This window comes from Bombina bombina, chromosome 4 (assembly GCF_027579735.1).
Source record: "Bombina bombina isolate aBomBom1 chromosome 4, aBomBom1.pri, whole genome shotgun sequence".
In the NCBI taxonomy this organism is placed as follows: Eukaryota; Metazoa; Chordata; class Amphibia; order Anura; family Bombinatoridae; genus Bombina; species Bombina bombina.
This window is the reverse complement of record NC_069502.1, coordinates 992,741,843-992,767,170: the sequence shown is the minus strand read 5'-3', so window position 1 is coordinate 992,767,170 and position 25,328 is coordinate 992,741,843. Positions and strand designations below refer to the sequence as shown.

The window sequence follows — 25,328 nt, the reverse complement described above, 5'->3', positions numbered from 1 at the left end:
AACGGTAAATAATTATAATTAAATAACAATGTGTGATTTACAGAGTCAAAAAGAGAAAACTATAACAGGGTTCAAGAAATGTCTCTCACGGTTTATTTTGTCATTCATTCTTTTTCTTTCCTTCTCTCTTTCTTTCTGTCCTTTCTCCTTATATTATTAATTTGTTCACGATTTATTAGCACATTAGTTGACACTAGATTGTGTATGTACTCACTAGAATTTTTTATTTTATTTCAGCAGTTATAGCCATAAATAGCATAAATATTGCAGTCTACTGCCAGTCTGTAGATTTTGCATGTGGTAAATGTAGAGCTTTTTAATACACTGATTTCTAAACCCCAGAAACATTTTTTTATGTGTTGTCCAAAATGTGAACAGCTTTGGACTGAATGCATTCTAAGTTAAGGGACACTGAACCCAAATTTTTTCTTTCGTGATTCAGATAGAGCATGCAATTTTAAGCACCTTTCTAATTTACTCCTATTATCAATGTTTCTTTGTTTTCTTGTTATCTTTATATGAAAAAGAAGGCATCTAAGCTTTTTTATTGGTTCAGAACTCTGGACAGCAGTTTTTGATTGGCGGATGAATTTATCCACCAATCAGTAAGGACAACCTAGGTTGTTCACCAAAAATGGGCCGGCATCTAAACTTACATTCTTGCATTTCAAATAAATATACCAAGAGAATAAAGAACATTTGATAATAGGAGTAAATTAGAAAGTTGCTTAAAATATCATGCTCTTTCTGAATCACAAAAGAAAAAATTTGGGTTCAGTGTCCTTTTATTAAAAAGTTGAGAAGCAAAATAAGTTTAAATCAGCTACTCATTTGAAGTTCAGACTAAGTTCTATTGCATTGACTTTTTATCGTGCATTTATTGATTATGCAAATCAGTGTTTACTGGTCCTTTAAAGAGACCATTTTCTTTAAGCAAAAAATAATCTTCAATACTGAAAGGCCTCTCATCTTCCAAAGGGATCCTTTCCTAGTAACATCTCTCATAATAACAAGCCAGAGTTTACTTCACTGTAGATCTGGAAGGAATTCATGTGAAAGTGTTCAGGCCGCTTTGGTTCAAACACTTATTCAGTAAGTCATGTTTCTCCAGTGTCTTAGTTTAGGCAGCTCTTTTAATCACACAAGTCTACCGTTCCTACTTCAAGGCTGTTGTTTAATACCTACTTTAAGTAATGTATGTGTGTATTTCTGTATGTCAAGGGCCAATCACTGCTAGAACTGTCTGCAGCAATTACAGCCTATAAATCTGAAGGACCTGGAACTTAAAATTTATTTTGGAAATATTTAAAGGGATAGTAAACACCAAAAATGTTTTTATTTAAAAAGGTAGATAATTTCTTTATTTACCATTCCCCAGTTATGCATAACCAACACTGTTATAGAAATATACTTTTTACCTTGTATCTAAGCTTCTGCTGACTGCCTCCTTTTCTCAGATCTTTTGACAGACTTGCATTTCAGGCAGTTAGTGCTGACTCTTAAATAACTGCATGTGCATGAGCAGCACAATGTTATCTATATGAAACACATAAACTAAGCTGTGAAAAACTGTCAAATGCATTCAAATAGGAGGCGGCCTTCAACGGCTAAGAAATTAGCATATGAGCCATTAGCTTTCAAATAAGAATAACAAGAGAACACAGCAAATCAAATTTGATGATAAAAGTAAATTAGAAAGTTGTTTAAAATTATATGCCCTATCTGAATCATGAAAGTTTAATTAGGACTTTACTATCCCTTTAACTTTGACAATACAGTGAGTCTTTCCATTTTGGGTTCTTTCAGGATCTTTGCATAGACTTTTATGGTGATAGTCAAACTCAAAGAAGTGTATCTTGGCAGCTTGGCTTTATGAGATAATCATCTCCAGTTATGTGTGTGCCTTTTGGATTTTCCTTCTTGTCCTGACTGCTTACAATGTTCCTAGTCATGCTCATTCAACTGCTCGAGTAAAAAGGTTTCCAAATATATCATTGTCTAGATGATATTCTTACTTCCAAACATTGTATATCCATGCACAGAAACTATGCCCTGTTCTTTATTACTAGACACAGCTAGATGTTCAGTCTCGAAAACAGTGTTCTTATTGGGAGTACATTTCATACACATTTGAACCTGCTGTTCCTACCAGTGGAGAAATTAGCAATCTTATTTCCACTTGTACATCAGCTATTCCAAGGAAAGAGTGGATCAGACAGAGGTTACATCTAATGCAAGTACACTTTTTGCCATCACCCAGTAAAGCTTGACCTAAGATTTCAGTACTGGGATGGGGAGCCATCAGACAGAATCAATTTATATAATGCTGTTGAACAGCAAACATCTCCATGTTGCAGATTAAATGTATTAAAGCATGGAATAATAGTCTTGACCCTTTAACATATTCAAGATTTCTTTCAGGATTAGTCAGTATGATTATGTTATATATATTACTTATGGAATAAAGTGATTTAATGTTAATTTTGTGAAAAAATCAATACAAAGAAACTTAAAAAAATAATCAGTGAAAGTCATCTTCAGAGAACCAGGTTTGTCTTACATAATCCTTCAAGGAGGCACCCACTTATGCAGGAAACCAGAGGAATTCTACAGAGAGTAGAATCACCAGTTCATTTCCTGGGAACAAGCAGTTTCACACTATCATCTCTGCTAACTAGTGTTTCTTCCAGGGAAGTGGAGTCTCAACAGAAATCATTTATTTTATCATACTCCGAGTTATAATCACTAATAATAGATATGATTGTTTTTAATCACAATTGTCGCATCAAAATAATTAATCACTAGATGGGACTTATCTATAGACTGTGTATTTCCTCTATTCCTTTTCATCCCTTTGTTGTTAAAGGGACAGTATACATCAATTTTCATATAACTGTATGTAATAAACACTACTATAAAGATGAATCTGCACAGATACTGATATAAAAATTCAGTATAAAACCTTTTAAAAACTTCCTTAGAAGCTCCCCAGCTTAATACTCTTGATGAGTTTAGGCTGGGACACCAAGTGAATGGGGCTGGGAAATCAGGATGAGCAGACACCCTTCCCTGCAAATGAAAAGACCCATTAGACAAACAGGAGCAAGCTTGAATCTGTAGGCATCAGTATACATCTCATACTTTGGGTTAGGAGCCTGAAAATCCGCACAATGCTTAAAAATAAGCAAAACTATACAGTGTTACAAAAACACTCCCAGATAGGCTATATAAATAGATCCACCAAAAAACGACCAACTGGGCACAGGGATAAAGAAAGTTCCTCTTTATTGCAATCACGGATAAAACAAGGAAGGGCAGGTAAGAACAGCACGTCTTACGCGTTTCGGCTGTCACTAGCCTACTTATAGACGTATATAAATAGATCATCTACAAAACATTTATGCAAAGAAAAATCTAGTGTACAATATCCCTTTAAGAAAGCTGAAACATGCAAATGCTGAGGTAGTGGCAACTCTGCCTTATTATTTATTTCTTCTGATGACCCAGGCTGTGGATGACCCCTGCACAACATCCAAACCTACTAATAAAATTTCTGTTCTTTTATCTGGATATTTGGTCCTGCACCTGACGGTATGGTGGATCAGCACCACAGTTAAAAGAAATATGAACATTCTTATCATGCAGTAGATTTGTTTCTGCCAGCTTGCTACATATTTGGTTTGGATGGCTTCTCTACACTGATGCAGTAATATGAGCTTTCTTTGGATTATGTTGCTTAAGTTTTAATATGATGGATTCATAAAAGAGATCAATGTTCTGAAGATTCTAGGCTCGCCAATTATCCACTATTAATGTTCTCAATATTCTCTGTCTTTAAAATTCTTTCATTAATATAGAAGTTCCACAAAAATGAAGGAAAGTCTTATTTCCAATAGGTTGATGTTGTGATCTCCACAGAAAGTTTTACCAGCTGTTTGGCATTAAGAATTAGCTGGGTGAAGCAGATTAATACTTGGCATTATTATAGTATTTTTTGTTATTTATTAATGTTACTTAAGCTATTCAAAGTACAAATTATTTGCATAATTTAAAGGGACAGTCAAGTCCAAAATAAACTTTCATGATTTAAATAGGTCATGTAATTTTAAACAACTTTCCAATTTACTTTTATCACTAATTTTGCTTTGTTCTCTTGGTATTCTTAGTTGAAAGCTAAACCTTGGAGGCTCATATGCTAATTTATTAGACCTTGACGGCCGCCTCTTATGTGAATGCAATAGTTGTGCAAAACCGGGGAATGGGTAATGAAGGGATTATCTGCCTTTTTAAACAACAAAAATTCTCATGTTGAATATCCCTTTAACAAATTGATTTAATTAAATTTGTGCAATAAAATTTTGAAACAAATGTAATATTAGCTAAATTAAACTTTAATATTGGCTTTACATTTAACTGGATGGTCAGTAAAAACAGCCAGGTGGTGTGCCAATTAAATAACACCGGGATGAGTTATGGTAAAGAAAAATATATACAAGTATATCTGTACAAACTGTTACACACCTATGAGTAAAGCATTTTGTTCAGTATATTTTACTTTAAACTAGATATGTTCCAGGGGACTACTCCCTACACGATGATCTGTGCATGATGAGGCCAATATTCTTAAAAGGATGCTAAGACGTAGCATGATGTTTGCTGAGCTGATTGAATATAAAATAGTGGTGTATCACATGGGGAAAGTGACCTAGTATTGAGTAATGCAAGTTTAAAGGTTGTGAAGATCCACCTTTTCTCCAGTATATTTGAATGAGTTTAACACTTTCAATAAGTAATTGGAACCATTTTTACGTTTATACTTAAGTTTTGATAGTCCTTTTAATAAGAATATTGTGGAGTCCTGTGTAAGTTGGCTACTAAACAGGTTAATAATGTTCAGTATCACAAAACACCAGTATTGTGTTTTTCATAAATCATTTATATTTTAGGTTATTATTTATGTGGTGAATGTTTATTGACTGATGTTGTCTTCCTTTGTGAGGCTATTTAAAAAAAAAAAAAATGAATAGTCCATTTACAATCATAGCTGTGTTTAAGACAACAGTTTAAGTGTAACTGGTTTTAATTTGATGAGCCATGTATTCTGTTTACCTATCTCATGACTCTATTATTTCATATTTCAGGGCATGTTTTAAGAAATTGCCTCGCATACTAAGCTTTAATACTATGAGGTATACATTTAACATGGTCACCATGATGAAGGAAAAAGTCAACACACACTTCTCTTTTCCTCTGCGTTTGGATATGACTCCATATACAGAAGATTTTCTAATGGGAAAGAATGACAGAATGGAAGGTAATGGTTCCACAAACATTTTATATGCACTTGCTTTTCTCCAACATAGGTGTGTCCGGTCCACGGCGTCATCCTTACTTGTGGGATATTCTCTTCCCCAACAGGAAATGGCAAAGAGCCCAGCAAAGCTGGTCACATGATCCCTCCTAGGCTCCGCCTACCCCAGTCATTCTCTTTGCCGTTGTACAGGCAACATCTCCACGGAGATGGCTTAGAGTTTTTTAGTGTTTAACTGTAGTTTTTATTATTCAATCAAGAGTTTGTTATTTTAAAATAGTGCTGGTATGTACTATTTACTCAGAAACAGAAAAGAGATGAAGATTTCTGTTTGTATGAGGAAAATGATTTTAGCACCGTAACTAAAATCCATGGCTGTTCCACACAGGACTGTTGAGAGCAATTAACTTCAGTTGGGGGAACAGTGTGCAGTCTCTTACTGCTTGAGGTATGACACATTCTAACAAGACGATGTAATGCTGGAAGCTGTCATTTTCCCTATGGGATCCGGTAAGCCATGTTTATTAAGATAGTAAATAAGGGCTTCACAAGGGCTTATTAAGACTGTAGACTTTTTCTGGGCTAAATCGATTCATTATTAACACATATTTAGCCTTGAGGAATCATTTATTCTGGGTATTTTGATATGATTATATCGGCAGGCACTGTTTTAGACACCTTATTCTTTAGGGGCTTTCCCTAATCATAGTCAGAGCCTCATTTTCGCGCCGGTATGGCGCACTTGTTTTTGAGGACAGCATGGCATGCAGCTGCATGTGTGTGGAGCTCTGATACATAGAAAAGTCTTTCTGAAGGCATCATTTGGTATCGTATTCCCCTTTGGGCTTGGTTGGGTCTCAGCAAAGCAGATTCCAGGGACTGTAAAGGGGTTAAATATAAAAACGGCTCCGGTTCCGTTATTTTAAGGGTTAAAGCTTCCAAATTTGGTGTGCAATACTTTTAAGGCTTTAAGACACTGTGGTGAAATTTTGGTGAATTTTGAACAATTCCTTCATACTTTTTCGCAATTGCAGTAATAAAGTGTGTTTAGTTTAAAATTTAAAGTGACAGTAACGGTTTTATTTTAAAACGTTTTTTGTGCTTTGTTAGCAAGTTTATGCCTGTTTAACATGTCTGAACTACCAGATAGATTGTGTTCTGACTGTGGGGAAACCAAGGTTCCTTCTCATTTAACTATATGTATTTTATGTCATAAAAAAATTTAGTAAAAATGATGCCCAAGATGATTCCTCAAGTGAGGGGAGTAAGCATGGTACTGCATCATCCCCTCCTTCGTCTACACCAGTCTTGCCCATACAGGAGGCCCCTAGTACATCTAGTGCGCCAATACTCCTTACTATGCAACATTTAACGGCTGTAATGGATAATTCTATCAAAAACATTTTAGCCAATATGCCCACTTATCAGCGAAAGCGCGACTGCTCTGTTTTAGAAAATTCTGTAGAGCATGAGAACGCTGATGATATGGTTTCTGAAGGGCCCCTACACCAGTCTGAGGGGGCCAGGGAGGTTTTGTCTGAGGGAGAAATTTCAGATTCAGGAAACATTTCTCAACAAGCTGAACCTGATGTGATTACTTTTAAATTTAAGTTGGAACATCTCCGCGCTCTGCTTAAGGAGGTGTTATCCAATTTGGATGATTGTGATTATCTGGTCATTCCAGAACCACTATGTAAAATGGAAAAGTTCTTAGAGGCCCCGGGGCCCCCCGAAGCTTTTCCTATATCCAAGCGGGTGGCGTACATTGTTAGTAAAGAATGGGACAGGCCCGGTATACCTTTAGTACCTCCCCCCATATTTATAAAATTGTTTTCCTATAGTCGACCCCAGAAAGGACTGATGGCAGACAGTCCCCAAGGTCGAGGGGGCGGTTTCTACTCTACACAAGCGCGCCACTATACCCATAGAAGATAGTTGTGCTTTCCAAGATCCTATGGATAAAAAATTAGAAGGTCTGCTAAAGATGTTTGTTCAGCAAGGTTCCCTTCTACAACCAATTGCATGCATTGTCCCTGTCACTGCAGCCGCGTGTTTCTAGTTTGATGAGCTAGGAAAGGCGATTATTAGTAATTCTTCTTCTTATGAGGAGATTATGGACAGAATTCGTGCTCTTAAATTGGCTAATTCTTTCACCCTAGACGCCACCTTGCAATTGGCTAGGTTAGCGGCGAAAAAATTCTGGGTTTGCTATTGTGGCGCAGAGCGCTTTGGTTAAAATCTTGGGCAGCGGATGCGTCTTCCAAGAACAAATTGCTTGACATTCCTTTCAAGGGGAAAACACTCTTTGGCCCTGACTTGAAAGAGATTATCTCTGATATCACTGGGGGCAAGGGCCACGCCCTTCCTCAGGATAGGTCTTTTCAAGACCAAAAATAAACCTAAGTTTCGTCCCTTTCGCAGAAACGGATCAGCCCCAAGGGCTACGTCCTCTAAGCAGGAAGGTAATACTTCTCAAGCCAATCCAGCCTGGAGACCTATGCAAGGCTGGAACAAAGGAAAGCAGGCCAGGAAACCTGCCACTGCTACCAAGACAGCATGAAATGCGGGCCCCCGATCCGGGACCGGATCTGGTGGGGGGCTGACTCTCTCTCTTCGCTCAGGCTTGGGCAAGAGATGTTCTGGATCCTTGGGCGCTAGAAATAGTCTCCCAAGGTTATTCTCTGGAGTTCAAGGGGCTTCCTCCAAGGGGGAGGTTCCACAGGTCTCAGTTGTCTTCAGACCACATAAGAAGACAGGCATTCTTACATTGGGTAGAAGACCTGCTAAAAATGGGAGTGATTCATCCTGTTCCATTAGGAGAACAAGGGATGGGGTTCTACTCCAATCTGTTCATAGTTCCCAAAAAAGAGGGAACGTTCAGACCAATCTTAGATCTCAAGATCTTGAACAAGTTTCTCAAGGTTCCATCATTCAAGATGGAAACCATTCGAGCACTTCTTCCTTCCATCCAGGACGGTCAATTCATGACCAAGGTGGATTTCAAGGATGCGTATCTACATATTCCTATCCACAAGGAACATCATCGGTTCCTAAGGTTTGCATTCCTGGACAAGCATTTCCAGTTCGTGGCATTTTCTTTCGGATTAGCCACTGCTCCTAGGATTTTCTCATAGGTACTAGGGTCCCTTCTGGCGGTGCTAAGACCAAGGGGCATTGCTGTAGTACCTCACTTGGACGACATTCTGATTCGAGCGTCGTCCCTTCCTCAAGTAAAGGCTCACACGGACATTGTCCTGGCCTTTCTCAGATCTCACGGATGGAAAGTGAACGTGGAAAAGAGTTCTCTATCTCCGTCAACGAGGGTTCCCTTCTTGGGAACTATAATAGACTTCTTAGAAATGAGGATTTTTCTGACAGAAGCCAGAAAAACAAAACTTCTAGACTCTTGTCGGATACTTCATTCCGTTCCTCTTCCTTCCATAGCGCAGTGCATGGAAGTGATAGGTTTGATGGTAGCGGCAATGGACATAGTTCCTTTTGTGCGCATTCATCTAAGACCATTACAACTGTTCATGCTCAGTCAGTGGAATGGGGACTATTCAGACTTGTCTCCGAAGATACAAGTAAATCAGAGGACCAGAGACTCATTCCGTTGGTGGCTGTCCCTGGACAACCTGTCACAAGGGATGACCTTCCGCAGACCAGAGTGGGTCATTGTCACGACCGACGCCAGTCTGAAGGGCGGGAGCGCGGTCTGGGGATCCCTGAAAGCTCAGGGTCTTTGGTCTCGGGTAGAATCTCTTCTACCGATAAATATTCTGGAACTGAGAGCGATATTCAATGCTCTCAAAGCTTGGCCTCAGCTAGCGAGGGCCAAGTTCATACATCAACCATCAGGGGGGAACAAGGAGTTCCCTAGCGATGGAAGAAGTGACCAAAATCATTCTATGGGCGGAGTCTCACTCCTGCCACCTGTCTGCTATCCACATCCCAGGAGTGGAAAATTGGGAAGCGGATTTTCTGAGTCGTCAGACATTGCATCCGGGGGAGTGGGAACTCCATCCGGAAATCTTTGCCCAAGTCACTCAACCGTGGGGCATTCCAGACATGGATCTGATGGCCTCTCGTCAGAACTTCAGAGTTCCTTACTACGGGTACAGATCCAGGGATCCCAAGGCGGCTCTAGTGGATGCACTAGTAGCACCTTGGACCTTCAAACTAGCTTATGTGTTCCCGCCGTTTCCTCTCATCCCCAGGCTGGTAGCCAGGATCAATCAGGAGAGGGCGTCGGTGATTTTGATAGCTCCTGCGTGGCCACGCAGGACTTGGTATGCAGATCTGGTGAATATGTCATCGGCTCCACCATGGAAGCTACCTTTGAGAGACCTTCTTGTTCTAGGTCCGTTCGACCCACTCCAGCTGACTGCTTGGAGATTGAACGCTTGATCTTATCAAAGCGAGGGTTCTCAGATTCTGTTATTAATACTCTTGTTCAGGCCTGAAAGCCTGTAACCAGAAAAATTACCACATAATTTGGTATATCTGTTGGTGTGAATCTGCAGGATTCCCTTGGGACAAGGTTAAGATTCCTAAGAGTCTATCCTTCCTTCGAGAAGGATTGGAAAAAGGATTATCTGCAAGTTCCTTGATGGGACAGATTTCTGCCTTGTCTGTGTTACTTCACAAAAAGCTGGCAGCTGTGCCAGATGTTCTAGCCTTTGTTCAGGCTCTGGTTAGAATCAAGCCTGTTTACAAAATTTTGACTCCTCCTTGGAGTCTCAACCTAGTTCTTTCAGTTCTTCAGGGGGTTCCGTTTGAACCCTTACATTCCGTTGATATTAAGTTATTATCTTGGAAAGTTTGTTTTTGGTTGCAATTTCTTCTGCTAGAAGAGTTTCAGAATTATCTGCTCTGCAGTGTTCTTCTCCTTATCTGGTGTTCCATGCAGATAAGGTGGTTTTGCGTACTAAACCTGGTTTTCTTCCAAAAGTTGTTTCTAACAAAAACATTAACCAGGAGATAGTTGTGCCTTCTTTGTGTCCGAATCCAGTTTCAAAGAAGGAACGTTTGTTGCACAACTTGGATGTAGTTCGTGCTCTCAAATTTTACTTAGCAGCTACTAAGGATTTCAGACAAACTTTGTCTTTGTTTGTTGTTTATTCTGGTAAACGGAGAGGTCAAAAAGCAACTTCTACCTCTCTCTCCTTCTGGATTAAAAGCATTATCCGATTGGCTTATGAGACTGCCGGACGGCAGCCTCCTGAAAGAATCACAGCTCACTCCACTAGGGCTGTGGCTTCCACATGGGCCTTCAAGAACGAGGCTTCTGTTGATCTGATATGTAAGGCAGCGACTTGGTCTTCACTGCACACTTTTTCTAAATTTTACAAATTTGATACTTTTGCTTCTTCTGAGGCTATTTTTGGGAGAAAGGTTTTGCAAGCCGTGGTGCCTTCCATTTAGGTGACCTGATTTGCTCCCTCCCTTCATCCGTGTCCTAAAGCTTTGGTATTGGTTCCCACAAGTAAGGATGACGCCGTGGACCGGACACACCTATGTTGGAGAAAACAGAATTTATGTTTACCTGATAAATTACTTTCTCCAACGGTGTGTCCGGTCCACGGCCCGCCCTGGTTTTTTTAATCAGGTCTGATAATTTATTTTCTTTAACTACAGTCACCACGGTAACATATGGTTTCTCCTATGCAAATATTCCTCCTTAACGTCGGTCGAATGACTGGGGTAGGCGGAGCCTAGGAGGGATCATGTGACCAGCTTTGCTGGGCTCTTTGCCATTTCCTGTTGGGGAAGAGAATATCCCACAAGTAAGGATGACGCCGTGGACCGGACACACCGTTGGAGAAAGTAATTTATCAGGTAAACATAAATTCTGTTTTTGCTTCTAAAAAAAACAAGGCCACAAATAGATAGAAAATGTAACTTCCCACTGTAATTCTCAGTGTTCATAAATTGACCCAGTACAGTAAACTCATTATCCAATGAGATTAGACCTACCTCCAGGCTGATAAGAACAGGGCAGCATATGCTTCATGACATCCTTTGAGTTTAAAGCAGTCTTATAGTAGGACTTTCCAAAGTTAAAATGGAAAGTTTAGAGAATGCTTCTACTGTAATAAGAAGGGAAATATGATTTACTGTAGTTCACCATTCAGTTAGTACTAGAGAATAAGGACTTGATGGGGAGAAGTAACAAGAAAAGCACCACAGACAAAAACAAATAGAGCCAAAATGATCTGCATAATCTGCTTCTTTAGTTCCACTGTGAGCAGAGGTGTGAAATACCAGAGTGAAGGGATGATGAGCTAGAAGTGCTGTTTTTAACAGCAAAACTCATGAACCTTAGGATCCGCTTTAGCTGTAGGGGTATTCAAGTATGCATCGTTTAAGTCTCTCTAGACTCTAAAGGCCTGCTATTCAAAACCATCGCCGGCATGGAGAGAAATCACACACAACAAAATGTAAACCTTGTATTTAAACACACAGGAGAAGCGCTAAAAAAACAACAAAGGTCTTCCATAGGTCTGAAGCATATAAACATCATACAACTTAGTGTTCTCCCCAGGACCTTTTTAGCGGGGGTCACCACTTGACTGATTTTACTGACCACCAGGCTAAAATTGTAGCCAATATTAAGCTAAAATGAGCTAATATTAAAAAATATTTTTTATTGCACAAATTATCATTATACATATTTATGTTAAATTATGCAATTATTTTGTGCTTTGGATAACACAAAATTATATAATATTAGAAAATATTGCACAGCCTCCACCCAGCAACTTCATAGGGCTGGCAAAATTTTCTGTGGAGAACACCGACTTAAAATAATACCTCAGGAGAGGGCCTGATTGTTTGCTTTTTTCACTATTTTTATGTCCATCAGCCTAAAGATAGGCCTAATCTCATTGGTAAATTGGCTTTTACATTTTATTTATGTATTTATTTTTAAATCATACTAAAGCACTATAAAATGGCAGTGGCGATTTGCACTATGTGTGAACAAAATGAATTGTGTACATACTTGGCAGCACAATTTCACAATGTTTCCATTCAGGGCCATTTCATAAACTTTGTTAATAATATTAAAAAAAAAAAAACAGTAAAACTTTTGTGTTTTTTCTTGTGTTCTGCAAGCTGATTTCTCAGAATAAAATACTACCCTTTATTGTTAAAATTATCTATATTAGATCAGTGGTGCAAACAATTTACTGTTTTCGCAAAGGAGAAAATGTGTTATTTAAGACTGTTTTTAAAATCCATTCTGTATTTTTGGATGTAATGTTGCATTTGAAAGCCATCAATATTAATTGAGCTGTGAATTCCAGGTTTTAAGGACAATGGTGAAGAACTAGAAGAAACAGAAAGCTATGAGTATGACTTAATAGGGGTTACTGTTCATACTGGTACTGCAGATGGTGGCCATTATTATAGCTTCATCAGGGATATCGTGAATCAACATGCCTACAAAAATAACAAGTGGTACGTTTTAATACTTGCTCTGAATCCTTTCCTTTAAGTGTAATAAATACATTCTGTATTCCCTAAAATGTTCTTTATGGAAATCCGTGTTTATTTAGAATATCTACCTTTGTTTTACACAGCCAATAGGTTCAGAGTAGTTCTCTTTTAAATCAGTCATTAAAGGACAAGTAAAAACACCTTGTAATTCCAGGACATTTCCGTTGTCTTGCTATAGAATAACATACTGTATCAGTCAAGTTTAAACATTTTTAAAACAAATCAGCATCTTGTTTGCTGCAAATCATTTTTCAATAGCTAAACTTCACCCACCATTTGCCTTATGTGGAGAAGCCAGTCTGGGCTTGGATCTGCAGTAAACAAGGCTAGTCATTTTCATAAAGCTAATATAAAGTACACTATTTTACAGTTGTTATAAGTTAATGCCAATTAGGGAAATGCATGTAACGGGTTTAGCCTCAAGATGTCTACAGCGTGTATTTCCAGTATTGAGAATTAGAAGCCCCACAATTTTCAGAGCTAAATGACATTAAAGAGTGCAAAATAAACAAATGAAAAAATATTGCAGATTTGTTTTACAACGGATAATGAAACATTTAACTTAATTTGGCCTGCTATATGCTATAAATTGTGTTAATATTGTGGTCTGTTCCATTCAGTATGATGTAGTATATTTTACTAGAAGGTAATTGAATTATATTGGAAAAATACTTCTATTTAAAACTGAAATACACTCGTGCACATTTCAATTTTGGCCTTTCTATCCATTTAAAAGCTATTGGAAATAAATACTGTAATATTTTTAGATCTGTTTTGTTGCAACATCTTGGATTCTTCCCATTAGATGATAGTTCCTTTGGTTATTATTATTATCATTTATTTGTATAGCGCCGCCAAATTCCGTAGCTTCTTCTGTAAATACCCTAAATCATACATACCTTTGCTTTAATTTCTGCCTACCCAAAGTTAATAACAGATTAGACCATTTGCTCAGATCTTAAGATTTTAGTATTTTGTATGCAGAATAATCTGCTGTGATGACCCTTTTCTGACCTATGCACAAGCACTGTATGCTTACAGGAACCTCCTCTGTTTTCCTCTGAATGAAGTTTGTATTCTTGCTGATTCTGACACTTAAATTTAAACAAAAAATTATGGGGCTGTTGATGTTATCTGTCCATTTTACATGCACTTAAATTTGTCTTTGGTTATGTATAAGTACTTTAAAACTCTCAGAGCATTGGTTCCTGTCTTATGGCAAAAAATGTTTACTTTAGAGTCTGGTTTTTTTTCCAGGCTTTAGAAAGACCTGGCACATTTTAAGCATCCTTGAATGTCTATAGCTACTGGCTTTTCAGTTACGCATTAAATATTTAATATGCTAACTAGTGCTGAGTATGTACGTTAGCTCTCCCTTTCCTTTTCTCATTAGGACATTGTAGTTTGTAGTTGTATATAGCAGTCTCATGACTTTCTTTACTTATATGCATATTAGCTGAATGTGCTTTTTCATTACAGTTAACCTCAATAATCTTCTGTACATGGTTTACCTGCAAAATTCCATTATATGGTGGTGTTCTCCATACCTCCCAACATTTAAGAGGGACAGCCAACCCTCTTACACTTATACATGCAAATACAGACACTACATAGCATACACACACACTTATACATACAGACGCACACTACATAGCTTACATTTATACATGCAGATACACACGCACACTACATAGCATACACTTATACATGCAGATACACACACGCTTATACATACAGATACACACACTACATAGCTTACACTTATACATGCAGATACACACACACTACATCAAATATGGGTATCTGAAATTCATTGTATGGGGTCCTGCGGTTGGCAAGCACATTAGCTGGCAGTCTGAGGCTGACACTGCTTGTTACCCTGGTGTTAGCACTGTCCATCGCATAAAACTGAAGGCATGCTAGTATTATCACCAGTGGTTAGACGTCATCACTACGAGAGGTTAGAGTTCACTATTACCTGAGGTCAGAGGGTATGCAGCCTTCTTACTCCTGCTTAACACACACACCATTCCTTTTCCACATGGAATTTAACAGGTATCTAACCCTGGGAGAGAAAAGCCAGCTGCTTTTGAGTATGGGCCCAATAGAATTTAAAAAAAAAATGCACGGGGCAATGTGGAACAGATGGTCTGCATCCCAGGACAGCAGCACAGACCTCTAAAATCGGGACTGTCCTGCAAAAGTCGGGAGAGTTGGGGGTATCTCTCAATAGTAGTAAGCAACTCTTGTCATGTGCTATTACAGTAGAAAGCAAGAGGAAACAAAAGTTATGCTTATGATAAACACATTTCTTTACATAGCAGCACATAAAACCCCAGTCAGGCGTATGTATTAAAGGGAGATTAAGCACTAAATGCATTTTATAAGCATAGTACTAAAGTTCTTCCCCGCCTCCCTCTTATCATGGGTGCCGCAGTGTTGAAATCTAGCTATCACTGCATTTAATTGCTGTCTAGTATTTGCACATGTGCATTAACTCTCCTTCGAATACCTGCAGTATGACCTAGGTTCCAAAATGGAGGCATATGAAATGTATTTAATGTTTAATATACGTCTCATTAATGTATACATACCTGGCTGTGATTTCCCTGTTCACTATTTCTTTTTCTTCTCTACCTGTTTTGCTATAACCATAAAACTTAGGTTTGTAGGTTGCTTATTTGTACACTGAGAGAAGGAACCTGGAGACCTTTCACATTAGGAAGGTTCTGTCTGCTTTAAGTGCACAGGAAACTACTTACCCACTAGTAGGAATTATTTAATTGTCTCTCTGAATGTAAAGGAATTGATTTATTATAAGGGGTTTTGTTTTGTTTTTTTAGGTATCTTTTCAATGACGCAGAAGTAAAGCCATTTGACTCTGCTCAATTAGCATCAGAATGTTTTGGTGGAGAAATGACAGTGAGTTTTCCGTTTACCTTTACTTATAAAGCACCAGCATATTCTATAAAAGAAGTGTATTACAGCACAGCCCATATTATAAAAAGGAATAACTTAAGATAATTTTGATTTATTAACAATTAAGGTTAGTTATAGGGTCAAAAGGTGAAATAATGGGTCAGTTTGCTTCCATTTTATTAAAGGGACATGAAACCCAAAATATTTCTTTCATGATTTGGATAAATCATATTTTAAACAACTTTCCAATTTACTTCTATTATCTAATTTGCTTCAATCTCTTGGTATCCTCTTGTTGACAGATCAGTAATGCACTACTGGAAGGTAGCTGAAAGCCAATAACAAGAGGCATATATGTGCAACCACCAATCAGCAGCTTTTGAGCCTACCTCGGTATAATTTTTGACAAAGGATACAAAGTGAACAAAACAAATTAGATAATGCAAGTACATTGAAAAGTTATTTAAAATTGCATACTCTATCAGAATCATGAAAGGAAAAAATGGGTTCATGCCCCTTTAATAGAATTATTAGTACGTTGATGTGTTTTTTTTGTTTTTTTATTTATGTATAAACCACCACAATATTCTGTTGGGTTTTGTATAAGGTTTAGTTACTAAGAAACATAATCAAAAATACATTTACACAAACTCTTAAGGTGGCAGAGTGCCCTGCCTGTGAGTGTGCACGCTATTCTGTAGATGTGGGATTGTTAGTTTACATTCTATAGAGGATGTACACAAGGGTCAGTGAAGAAATAAAGTGAGGCATTTGAAGCAAATATAAATACATGTAGGTAGCAGGAATAGTATGATTTTTTGATTTTTTTTAAATTCACCTTTTTAAAAGGATAGCAAGGTCAAAACTGAAACATGCATTTCAATTTGAAATAAAAACATTTTAGCAATATACTTTTATCAGCAAGAGTTCTTCAAGTAAAAGTTATTACTGTTTTTCTGTGGCATATGCACATATCCTGTGAGGATCCGTGTACCAGTATTTAAACAACCACACCTTTTCAGAGAGTCAGCAGTGGCTTGTATGACAAGAATTATGTCTTTAGAAGCAATACACCACCACCACCTTTTTGAGCAGGCGTGGTATTTGAATACTCGTGCACTGCCCTCAAAAGATATGTGCATATGCTGCAGAAAATACACCAACTTTTACTTGAAGCATTTTTTTGCTAATGAATGTATATTGCAATTTTTTTTTTATATTTCAATTGAAATACACCCATGCACATTCCATTTGTGACCTTTTTATTCCTATAACAGCTGATTTTCATCTGGATGGTTGCTTCTCCAAGTACCTAAAGCCATCATCATTAAAAGCTAGCATGCTCCATTGTGCTGTAAAGTTTCCTCCCAGCACTCTTATGGAGCATAAGCCTGATTACTTTTGGGTGCTTACCAAGATTGGGGGCAGGGTTGTTGGGAAAGATGCTAATTTATTTTATGTAATTGGCAAGAGTCCATGAGCTAGTGACGTATGGGATATACAATCCTACCAGGAGGGGCAAAGTTTCCCAAACCTCAAAATGCCTATAAATACACCCCTCACCACACCCACAATTCAGTTTTACAAACTTTGCCTCCCTATGGAGGTGGTGAAGTAAGTTTGTGCTTGATTTTCTTCTGTGATATGCTCTTCTCAGCATTTTGAAGCCTGATTCCTCTCTGAGTACAGTGTTTGACAGAGGGATGTGAAGAGAGTATCACCTATTGATTCTATGGTTTTCCTCACGGGAAATCTTTTGAAAGGTTCTCCGTTATCGTTCGTAGAGATTCATCGCCTACCTCCCTTTTCAGATCGACGATATACTCTCATATTCCATTACCTCTACTGATACTGTTTCAGTACTGGTTTGGCTATATGTGGATGGGTGTATCAGTTTCAAAATTGGGAAACATATTTAGGAAGTTATTTTTTCTTAACTGGGGTATAGTCTTTTCTTCAAATTGACTGCTTTTTCATTCATTTTCGCGGGCAAAATTAGGCTTGCAAGGTCGCAAAATGCTGATATTTATTGCGTCATTCTTGGCGCGAGAATTTTTTGGCACGAAGGTACGTTCGGTGGCGCAAATTCATCATTTCTGGTGTCTTAGTTGACGCCAGGTTTCCTTGCACAAGGTTGCTTCTGCCATGACGCGAGTTGCGTCATTTCCAGATGTTGTTAGTGCCAAAAATTTTCATTTTGCGTTGTGCGTCATACTTGGCGCCAAATAATTTATTTATTTAAACCCCACTTCCTATATGCCTCTTGCTCTTTTTTATGCTCAGAGGGCTATGCTGTTTGCATTTTTTTGCCATTTCTCAAACTGCCATATAAGGAAATTGATAATTTTTGCTTTATATGTTGTTTTTTTCTCTTACATTTGCAAGATGTCTCAATCTGATCCTGTCTCAGAAACCACTGTTGGAATCCTGCTGCCTGATAACAGTTCTACCAAAGCTAAGTGTATCTCTTGTTAATTTGTGGAGATTATATCTCCAGCTGTAGTATGTAACAGTTGTCATGACAAGCTTTTGCATGCAGGGAATGTATCCTTCAGTACTAGTACAATGCCTGTTGTTCCTTCAACATTTATGTACATGATATCCCTGTGAATTTTAAAGATTTTATTGCTGATGCGATTCAGAAGGCTTTGTCTGCTATTCCGCCTTCTAATAAACGAAAAAGGTCTTTTAAAACTTCTCATAAGATTGATGAAATTTCAAATGACCGAAAACATACTGAATTGTCCTCCTCTGATGAGGATCTATCTGGTTCAGAAGATCCTTCCTCAGATATTGACACTTGACAAATCTACTTATCTCTTTAATATGGAGTATATTCGTAAAGAAGTGTTGGTTACTTTGGATATTGAGGAATCTAGTCCTCTTGATACTAAAATTAGTAAAAGTTTAAATTCTGTTTACAAACCTCCTTTGGTTACTCCATAGGTTTTTCCAGTTCCTGATGCTATTTCTGATATGATTTCCTCTTTCTGAGGAATGGAATAGGCCTGGTACTTCTTTTATTCCTTCTTCTAGGTTTAAGGAGTTGTATCCTTTGCCAGCAGCTAGATTGGAGTTTTCCCCAAAGTTGATGGGGCTATTTCTACTCTTGCCAAACCTACTACTATTCCTATGAGAGAGTACTTCTTCTTAGGCCTGCTATATCCATGGCTGATGTTGCAGCTGTATCAACTTTTTGGTTGGAAAGCTTAGCGCAACAGGAAGCAGATTCCGATTTGTCTAGCATTGTTCGCTTGCTTCAACATGCTAATCATTTTATCTGTGATGCTATTTTTGATATCATCAAAATTGATGTTAAATCTATGTGTTTAGCTATTTTAGCTAGAAGAGCTTTGTGGCTTAAATATTGGAATGCTGACATGGTATCTAAGTCTAGATTACTCTCTCTTTCCAAGGTAATAATTTATTTGGTTCTCAGTTGGATTCAATTATTTCAACTATCACTGGGGGGAAGGGAGTTTTTTTGCCTCAGGAGAAAGTCCTAAGGGTAAATCTAAAACCTTCTATTAGTTTTCGTTCTATTCAACAGAATAAGGAACAGAAAGCCAATCCTTCCCCCAAAGAATCTGGTTCCAATTGGAAACCTTCTTCAAGTTGGAATAAATCCAAGCCCTTTAAGAAACCAAAGCCAGCCCCCAAGACTGCATGAAGGTGCGGCCCTCATTTCAGCTCAGCTGGTGGGAGGCAGATGGAAATTTTTCCAAAACATTTGGACAGATTCTGTCCAAAATCCGAGGATTCAGAGCATTGACTCTCAAGGGTATCGAATAGGATTCAGAGTAAGACCTCCCGTGAGAAGATTTTTTTCTCTCACAGGTCCCACTAAATCCGGTGAAAGCTCAGGCTTTTCTGAAGTGTGTTTCAGATCTGGAGCTTTCAGGGGTAATCATACCAGTTCCGTTTCAGGAACAGGGTCTGGGGTTTTATTCAAATCTATTCATTGTCCCAAAGAAAGAAAATTTATTCAGGCCAGTTCTGGATCTGAAATTTTGAATCGTTTTGTAAGAGTGCCATCTTTCAAATGATAACTATAAGGACTATTCTGCCTTTTGTTCAGCAAGGTCATTATATGTCCACGATAGGCTTACAGGATGCATATCTTCATATTCTGATTCATCCAGACCACTATCCGTTTCTGAGATTGTCTTTTCTAGACAATTTGTCGCTCTTCCATTTTGCCTAGTCATAGCTCCAAGATTTTTATCAAAGGTTCTTGGTGCCCTACTCTCTGTAATCGGAGAACAGGGTATTGCGGTGTTCCTTATTTGGACAATATCTTGGTACTAGCTCAGTCTTTACATTCTGCCGAATCTCACGCAAATCAACTAGTGTTGTTTCTTCAAAGACATGTTTGGAGGATCAATTTACCGAAAAGTTCCTTGATTCCGCAGACCAGGGTCACCTTTTTAGGTTTCCAGATAGATTCAGTCCCCATGACTTTGTCTCTAACAGACAAGAGACAAATGAAATTGCTTTCAGCTTGTCAAAACCTTCAGTCTCGATCATTCCCTTTACTCGTTTTCATATAAGACCTTCTTCAGCTTTGTATGCTGGATCAGTGGTGCAGGGATTATACAAGGATATCACAGTCAATATCCTTAAATCCCAAGCGTTAGACTCTCTCTGACTTGGTGGTTAGACCACCATCATTTAGTTCAAGGGGCCTCTTTTGTTCGTCCAACCTGGACTGTAATCACAACAGATGCAAGTCTTTCAGGTTAGGGAGCTGTCTGGGGATCTTTGACAGCACAAGGAGTTTGGAAACCTCAAGAGGCAAGGTTACCAATTAATATTTTAGAACTCCGTGCTATTTTCAGGGCTCTTCAGGTTTGGCCTCTGTTGAAGAGAGAATCATTTATTTGTTTTCAAACAGACAATATCACAACTGTGGCATATGTCAATCATGAGGGTGGGACTCACAGTCCCCTAGCTTTGAAAGAAGTATCTTGGATACTTTCTTGGGCGGAATCCAGCTCTTGTCTAATTTCTGCGGTACATATCCCAGGTATAGTCAATTGGGAAGCGGATTATCTCAGCCGTCAGACTTTACATCCGGGGAGTGGTCTCTCCATCCAGATGTGTTTTTTTCAGATTGTTCAGATGTGGGGTCTTCCAGAAATAGATCTGATGGATTCCCATCTAAACAACAAACTTCCCAGGTACTTGTTCAGTTCCAGGGATCCTCAGGCGGAGTCGGTGGATGCGTTAGCAGTTCCTTGGTTTTACCAACCTGCTTATATCTTCCCGCCTCTAGTTCTTCTTCCAAGAGTGATCTCCAAGATCATCATGGAACAATCATTTGTGTTTCTGGTAGTACCTGCATGGCCTCATGTTTTGGTAAGCGGATCTTGTTTGGATATCCAGTTGCCAACCTTGGCCACTTCCTTTAAGACCAGACCTTCTGTCTCAAGGTTCGTTTTTCCATCAGGATCTCAAATCTTTAAATTTGAATGTATGGAAATTGAACGCTTAGTGCTTAGTCATAAAGGTTTCTCTGACTCAGTGATTAATACTATGTTACAGGCTCGTAAATCTGTTTCTAGGAAGATTTATTATCGAATTTGGAAGACACTTATTTCATTTTACAGTTTCTTCAGGATGGTCCGTATCAAGCCTGTCATTAAATCAATCTCTCCTCCTTGGCGTCTTAGTTTGGTTTTGAAAGCTTTACAGGCTCCTCTTTTTCAGCCTATGCATTCTTTGGATAATAAACTACTTTCTTGGCTATTTCTTCTGCTAGAAGAGTTTCCAAATTATCTGCTCTTTCTTGTGAGTCTCCTTTTCTGATTTTTCATTAGGATAAGGCAGTTTTGTGGACTTAATTTGAATTTCTTCCTAAGTTGGTGATTTCTAATAACATTAATAGGGAAATTGTTGTGCCCTCTTTGTGTCCTAATCCTAAGAATTCTTTGGAGAGATCCTTATATTCTTTGGATGTTGTTAAAGCTTGGAAATATTATATTGAAGCTACTAAAGATTTCAGGAAGACTTCTAGTCTATTTGTTGTATTTTCTGGTTCTAGGAAATGTCAGAAAGCTTCTGCCATTTCCTTGGCATCTTGATTAAAGCTTTTGATTCATCAGGTCAGTCTCCACTTCGTAGGCTTTTAAGAATGAAGCTTTAGTTGATCAGATTTGCAAAGCAGCAACTTGGTCTTCTTTGCATACATTTACTGAATTCTACCGTTTTGATGTTTTTGCCTCTTCGGAAGCAGTTTTGGTTGAAAAATTCTTCAGGCAGTTGTTTCAGTTTGATTCCTCTGCTTATGTTTAAAGTTTTTTCTTTTCAATTATGAAAAAAAAACTTATTTTTTGGATGTGGATTTAATTTTTTCAGCGGAAAATGGCTGTTTTTATTTTTATCCCTCCCTCTCTAGTGACCCTTCTGTGGAGTACTACATCTTGGGTATTTATATCCCATACGTCACTAGCTCATGGACTCTTGCCAATTACATGAAAGAAAACATAATTTATGTAAGAACTTACCTGATAAATTAATTTCTTTCATATTGGCAAGAGTCCATGAGACCCACACTGTTTATGGTGGTTATGATTTTTTGTATAAAGCACAATTTTATTTCCAGTTCCTTTTTTGATGCTTTCTACTCCTTTTTCTATCACCCCACTACTTGGCTATTCGTTAAACTGAATTGTGGGTGTGGTGAGGGGTGTATTTATAGACATTTTGAGGTTTGGGAAATTGTGCCCCTCCTGGTAGGATTGTATATCCCATACGTCATTAGCTCATGGACTCTTGCCAATATGAAAGAAATGAAATGATCAGGTAAGTTCTTACATTGCTTTTTTTATTTTTTTATTTATATAAACAGGTCAAGTCAGGTTATTTGCTGCTATTATTTGGGGCTAATAGCTATAAAAAAAATAAGCTTGCACATCCATTTAAAATTAGTTATCGATGAGCAATGTATATAAAAAGCAAACTTTAGTTACTTGTATTGCTTTTTATCCAGTCAAATGTGATTATTGTGTAAAGGGTATTTATAAGATAAATATTATAATGGTTTTGTTTTTTCTTATATATGTTTCTTGTTTCAGACAAAAACCTATGATTCAGTCACTGATAAGTTTATGGACTTCTCATTTGAAAAGGTATTTATATTTTGACCTTTTGTTGGATGTCTGGGAGTTTATAAAATAACTGGGAATTTTATTTCCCATCATTTCTCTTCCCAGACACACAGTGCTTACATGCTGTTTTACAAACGGGTGGAGACAGAAGAGGAAAATAGTAAAGAATTTAAATTTGATGTCTCTTCAGAGCTTCTAGAGGTATGTTATGTCATTGTAGTTTACAATAGGCTAAATAAAGGTGACCCCTTTTTCCAGCAAATTAAATTTGGCACTTTAAATTTGGGTTAAACAATATATTTCTTGAACTCTGGAGCAGACATTTAATACCTTTGTCAGTTTCATTTATTTTTATTGGTACGTGTTCAAACATAAATCCATGTCAGTTCTTTCCCTGTAGGACTAAGCGTAAGTTGTCATAATTATACTGCATGTTGTCTGAAAACATATATAAGGGATATACTTTACATGATGAAAAGTTTAAAAAGACATTTTGGTGGATTTTTTTTTAAAGTTTGTTTTTTACTCCCATATTACCAGAAAGTCAGGGAATCCAAATTCAATCCATTTTTTTGGATTACTTTATTTAATTTATTGTTCTGTCTAAGCCCAATAAGTTGGGTAATATTTTGGTCCAGACATACTTCTATAGGACCACAGACAGAAGTGTTTCAAATCATCTTATCACATTGTCTCTCCCTTACCTATTTTCTTAGCTTTATTTTCTGATTCTTTGAATTCTGTCTTCTGAGAAACTTCACTTCTCTTCCAGAAACTCATACTGTCCTCTCTTTATGTTCAAAGGAAGAAAAGGACTTCATAAATTCATACGTTAAAATAAAATATCACTATGCTGTTCATTTAAGAGGTTAAATGTCTTAACACTGTCAATATAGTTTTTAATGCCATGTTATTAAGGCATATTCTGCATCCAGACCCTTACTTTCAAATTGTAGTCTGTTCTCTTAATATTGATTTCAGTATTGCGATTTAATCATTCTGTCCAAAGAACCACTCTATCAAGACAATTCCACCCTTGAATGGACTTTTGACTTTCATCCTGATTTCCGCTTCTTGTTTCATTTTTTTTTTTTTTTTTTTACATATAAAGATGTGTTGATACAATTTACAGTGTCAGTGTCTGAATCAAAATATTAATATTAAAAAAATAACATTAAAGGGACATACAACCCAAAATTATGTTCTCATGATTCAGACAGATCATACATTTTTAAACTTTCCAATTGCCTTCAATTATCTAATTTGTTAGTTCATCCTTTGTTGAAAAGAGCTTTGAGCTAACTACTGATTGGTGACTGCACATATATGCCCTCCTGTCATTGGCTTACTGTGCATCACTGCTTCAATAAAGGATACCAAGAGAATGAAGTAAATAGGAAAGTTGTTTAAAAAGGTATGCTTTATCTGAATTATGAAAGAAAAACATTGGGTTTCATGTCCTTCAAAGTGCAATAAAAAGGTACTTTATTCTTAAATGTCATTCATAAGGCAGGTTCTTTTGGTCTCTCTGGAGCGCATGATACTACCAGTTACATAATTGTATTTATGCTTTAAATTTAAAGGGATATTAAACCCACATTTTGTATTTCACGATTCAGATAGTGCTTGCAATTTTAAGCAAATTTTTAATTTACTCCTATTATCAATTTTTCTTTGTTATCTTGTTATCTTTATTTGAAAAAGCAGGAATGCACTCTGGGTAGCGCTTGGTGATTGGTATCCACAGGATGAAGAAAAATTGAAAATAGGAGTAAATTAGAAAGTTGCTTAAAATTGCATGCTCTATCTGAATAATGGAAAAAAGGTTTGGTTTCATATCCCTTTAACCAATATATCTATAATGATATTTGAAATATGTTTGTATTTTATAGTGGATTTGGCATGATAATATGCAGTTTCTCCAGGATAAGAATATATTTGAACACACTTATTTTGGGTAAGTTTGTTTTGAACATTTTGTTAGTTTTTCAAACTGTTTATTATTTTTTTTTTTTTTTTTTTTGCAAGAAACTAATTGTTGTATTACTATTCTTAGGTTTATGTGGCAGCTGTGTAGCAGCATTCCAAGTACATTGCCAGATCCCAAAGCAGTGTCTTTAATGACAGCAAAGGTAAGGTTAAAGGCTAAATAATGACTATAATTTAAGTTTGGTACTTTATTTGAAATTAGTACTAACTTTAAATTTTCAGGATTTGTAGTAATTTCATCCTACTTTTGTAAAGATTTAACATTTTTCAATACGTCCATAAAGGCAGACATTATACAATATTAAAATTCAACCATAATTGGTATATAAAGCACCTTGAAATTATGTATTTTTACTAGAGAGAGACTGACTCTTTACAAACAAGAATGTAGAAGTATAAGAATTAGAATAGCAAATTAAGAATGAACATTGATAGTTTTGTGCATGGTTAAAGAATAAACACATATCAATTGAAGATAATTTACAAAGAGAGCTTGTTTG

The 25,328-nt window shown here is 37.3% G+C and overlaps 1 protein-coding gene across 3 annotated transcripts in view; it reads left to right on the top strand.

The window, feature by feature from the left end:
• Positions 1–25,328, top strand: part of USP34 (ubiquitin specific peptidase 34) — a 1,226,195-nt gene that overhangs the window by 924,498 nt on the left and 276,369 nt on the right. For all 3 annotated transcript variants that reach the window (XM_053712051.1, XM_053712050.1, XM_053712048.1), the window contains 7 exons: positions 5,142–5,314; positions 12,619–12,772; positions 15,655–15,733; positions 22,807–22,860; positions 22,945–23,040; positions 24,732–24,796; positions 24,896–24,971. In XM_053712051.1, the coding sequence (XP_053568026.1) occupies positions 5,142–5,314; positions 12,619–12,772; positions 15,655–15,733; positions 22,807–22,860; positions 22,945–23,040; positions 24,732–24,796; positions 24,896–24,971 (697 nt within the window). The remainder of the gene's footprint in view (positions 1–5,141; positions 5,315–12,618; positions 12,773–15,654; positions 15,734–22,806; positions 22,861–22,944; positions 23,041–24,731; positions 24,797–24,895; positions 24,972–25,328) is intronic.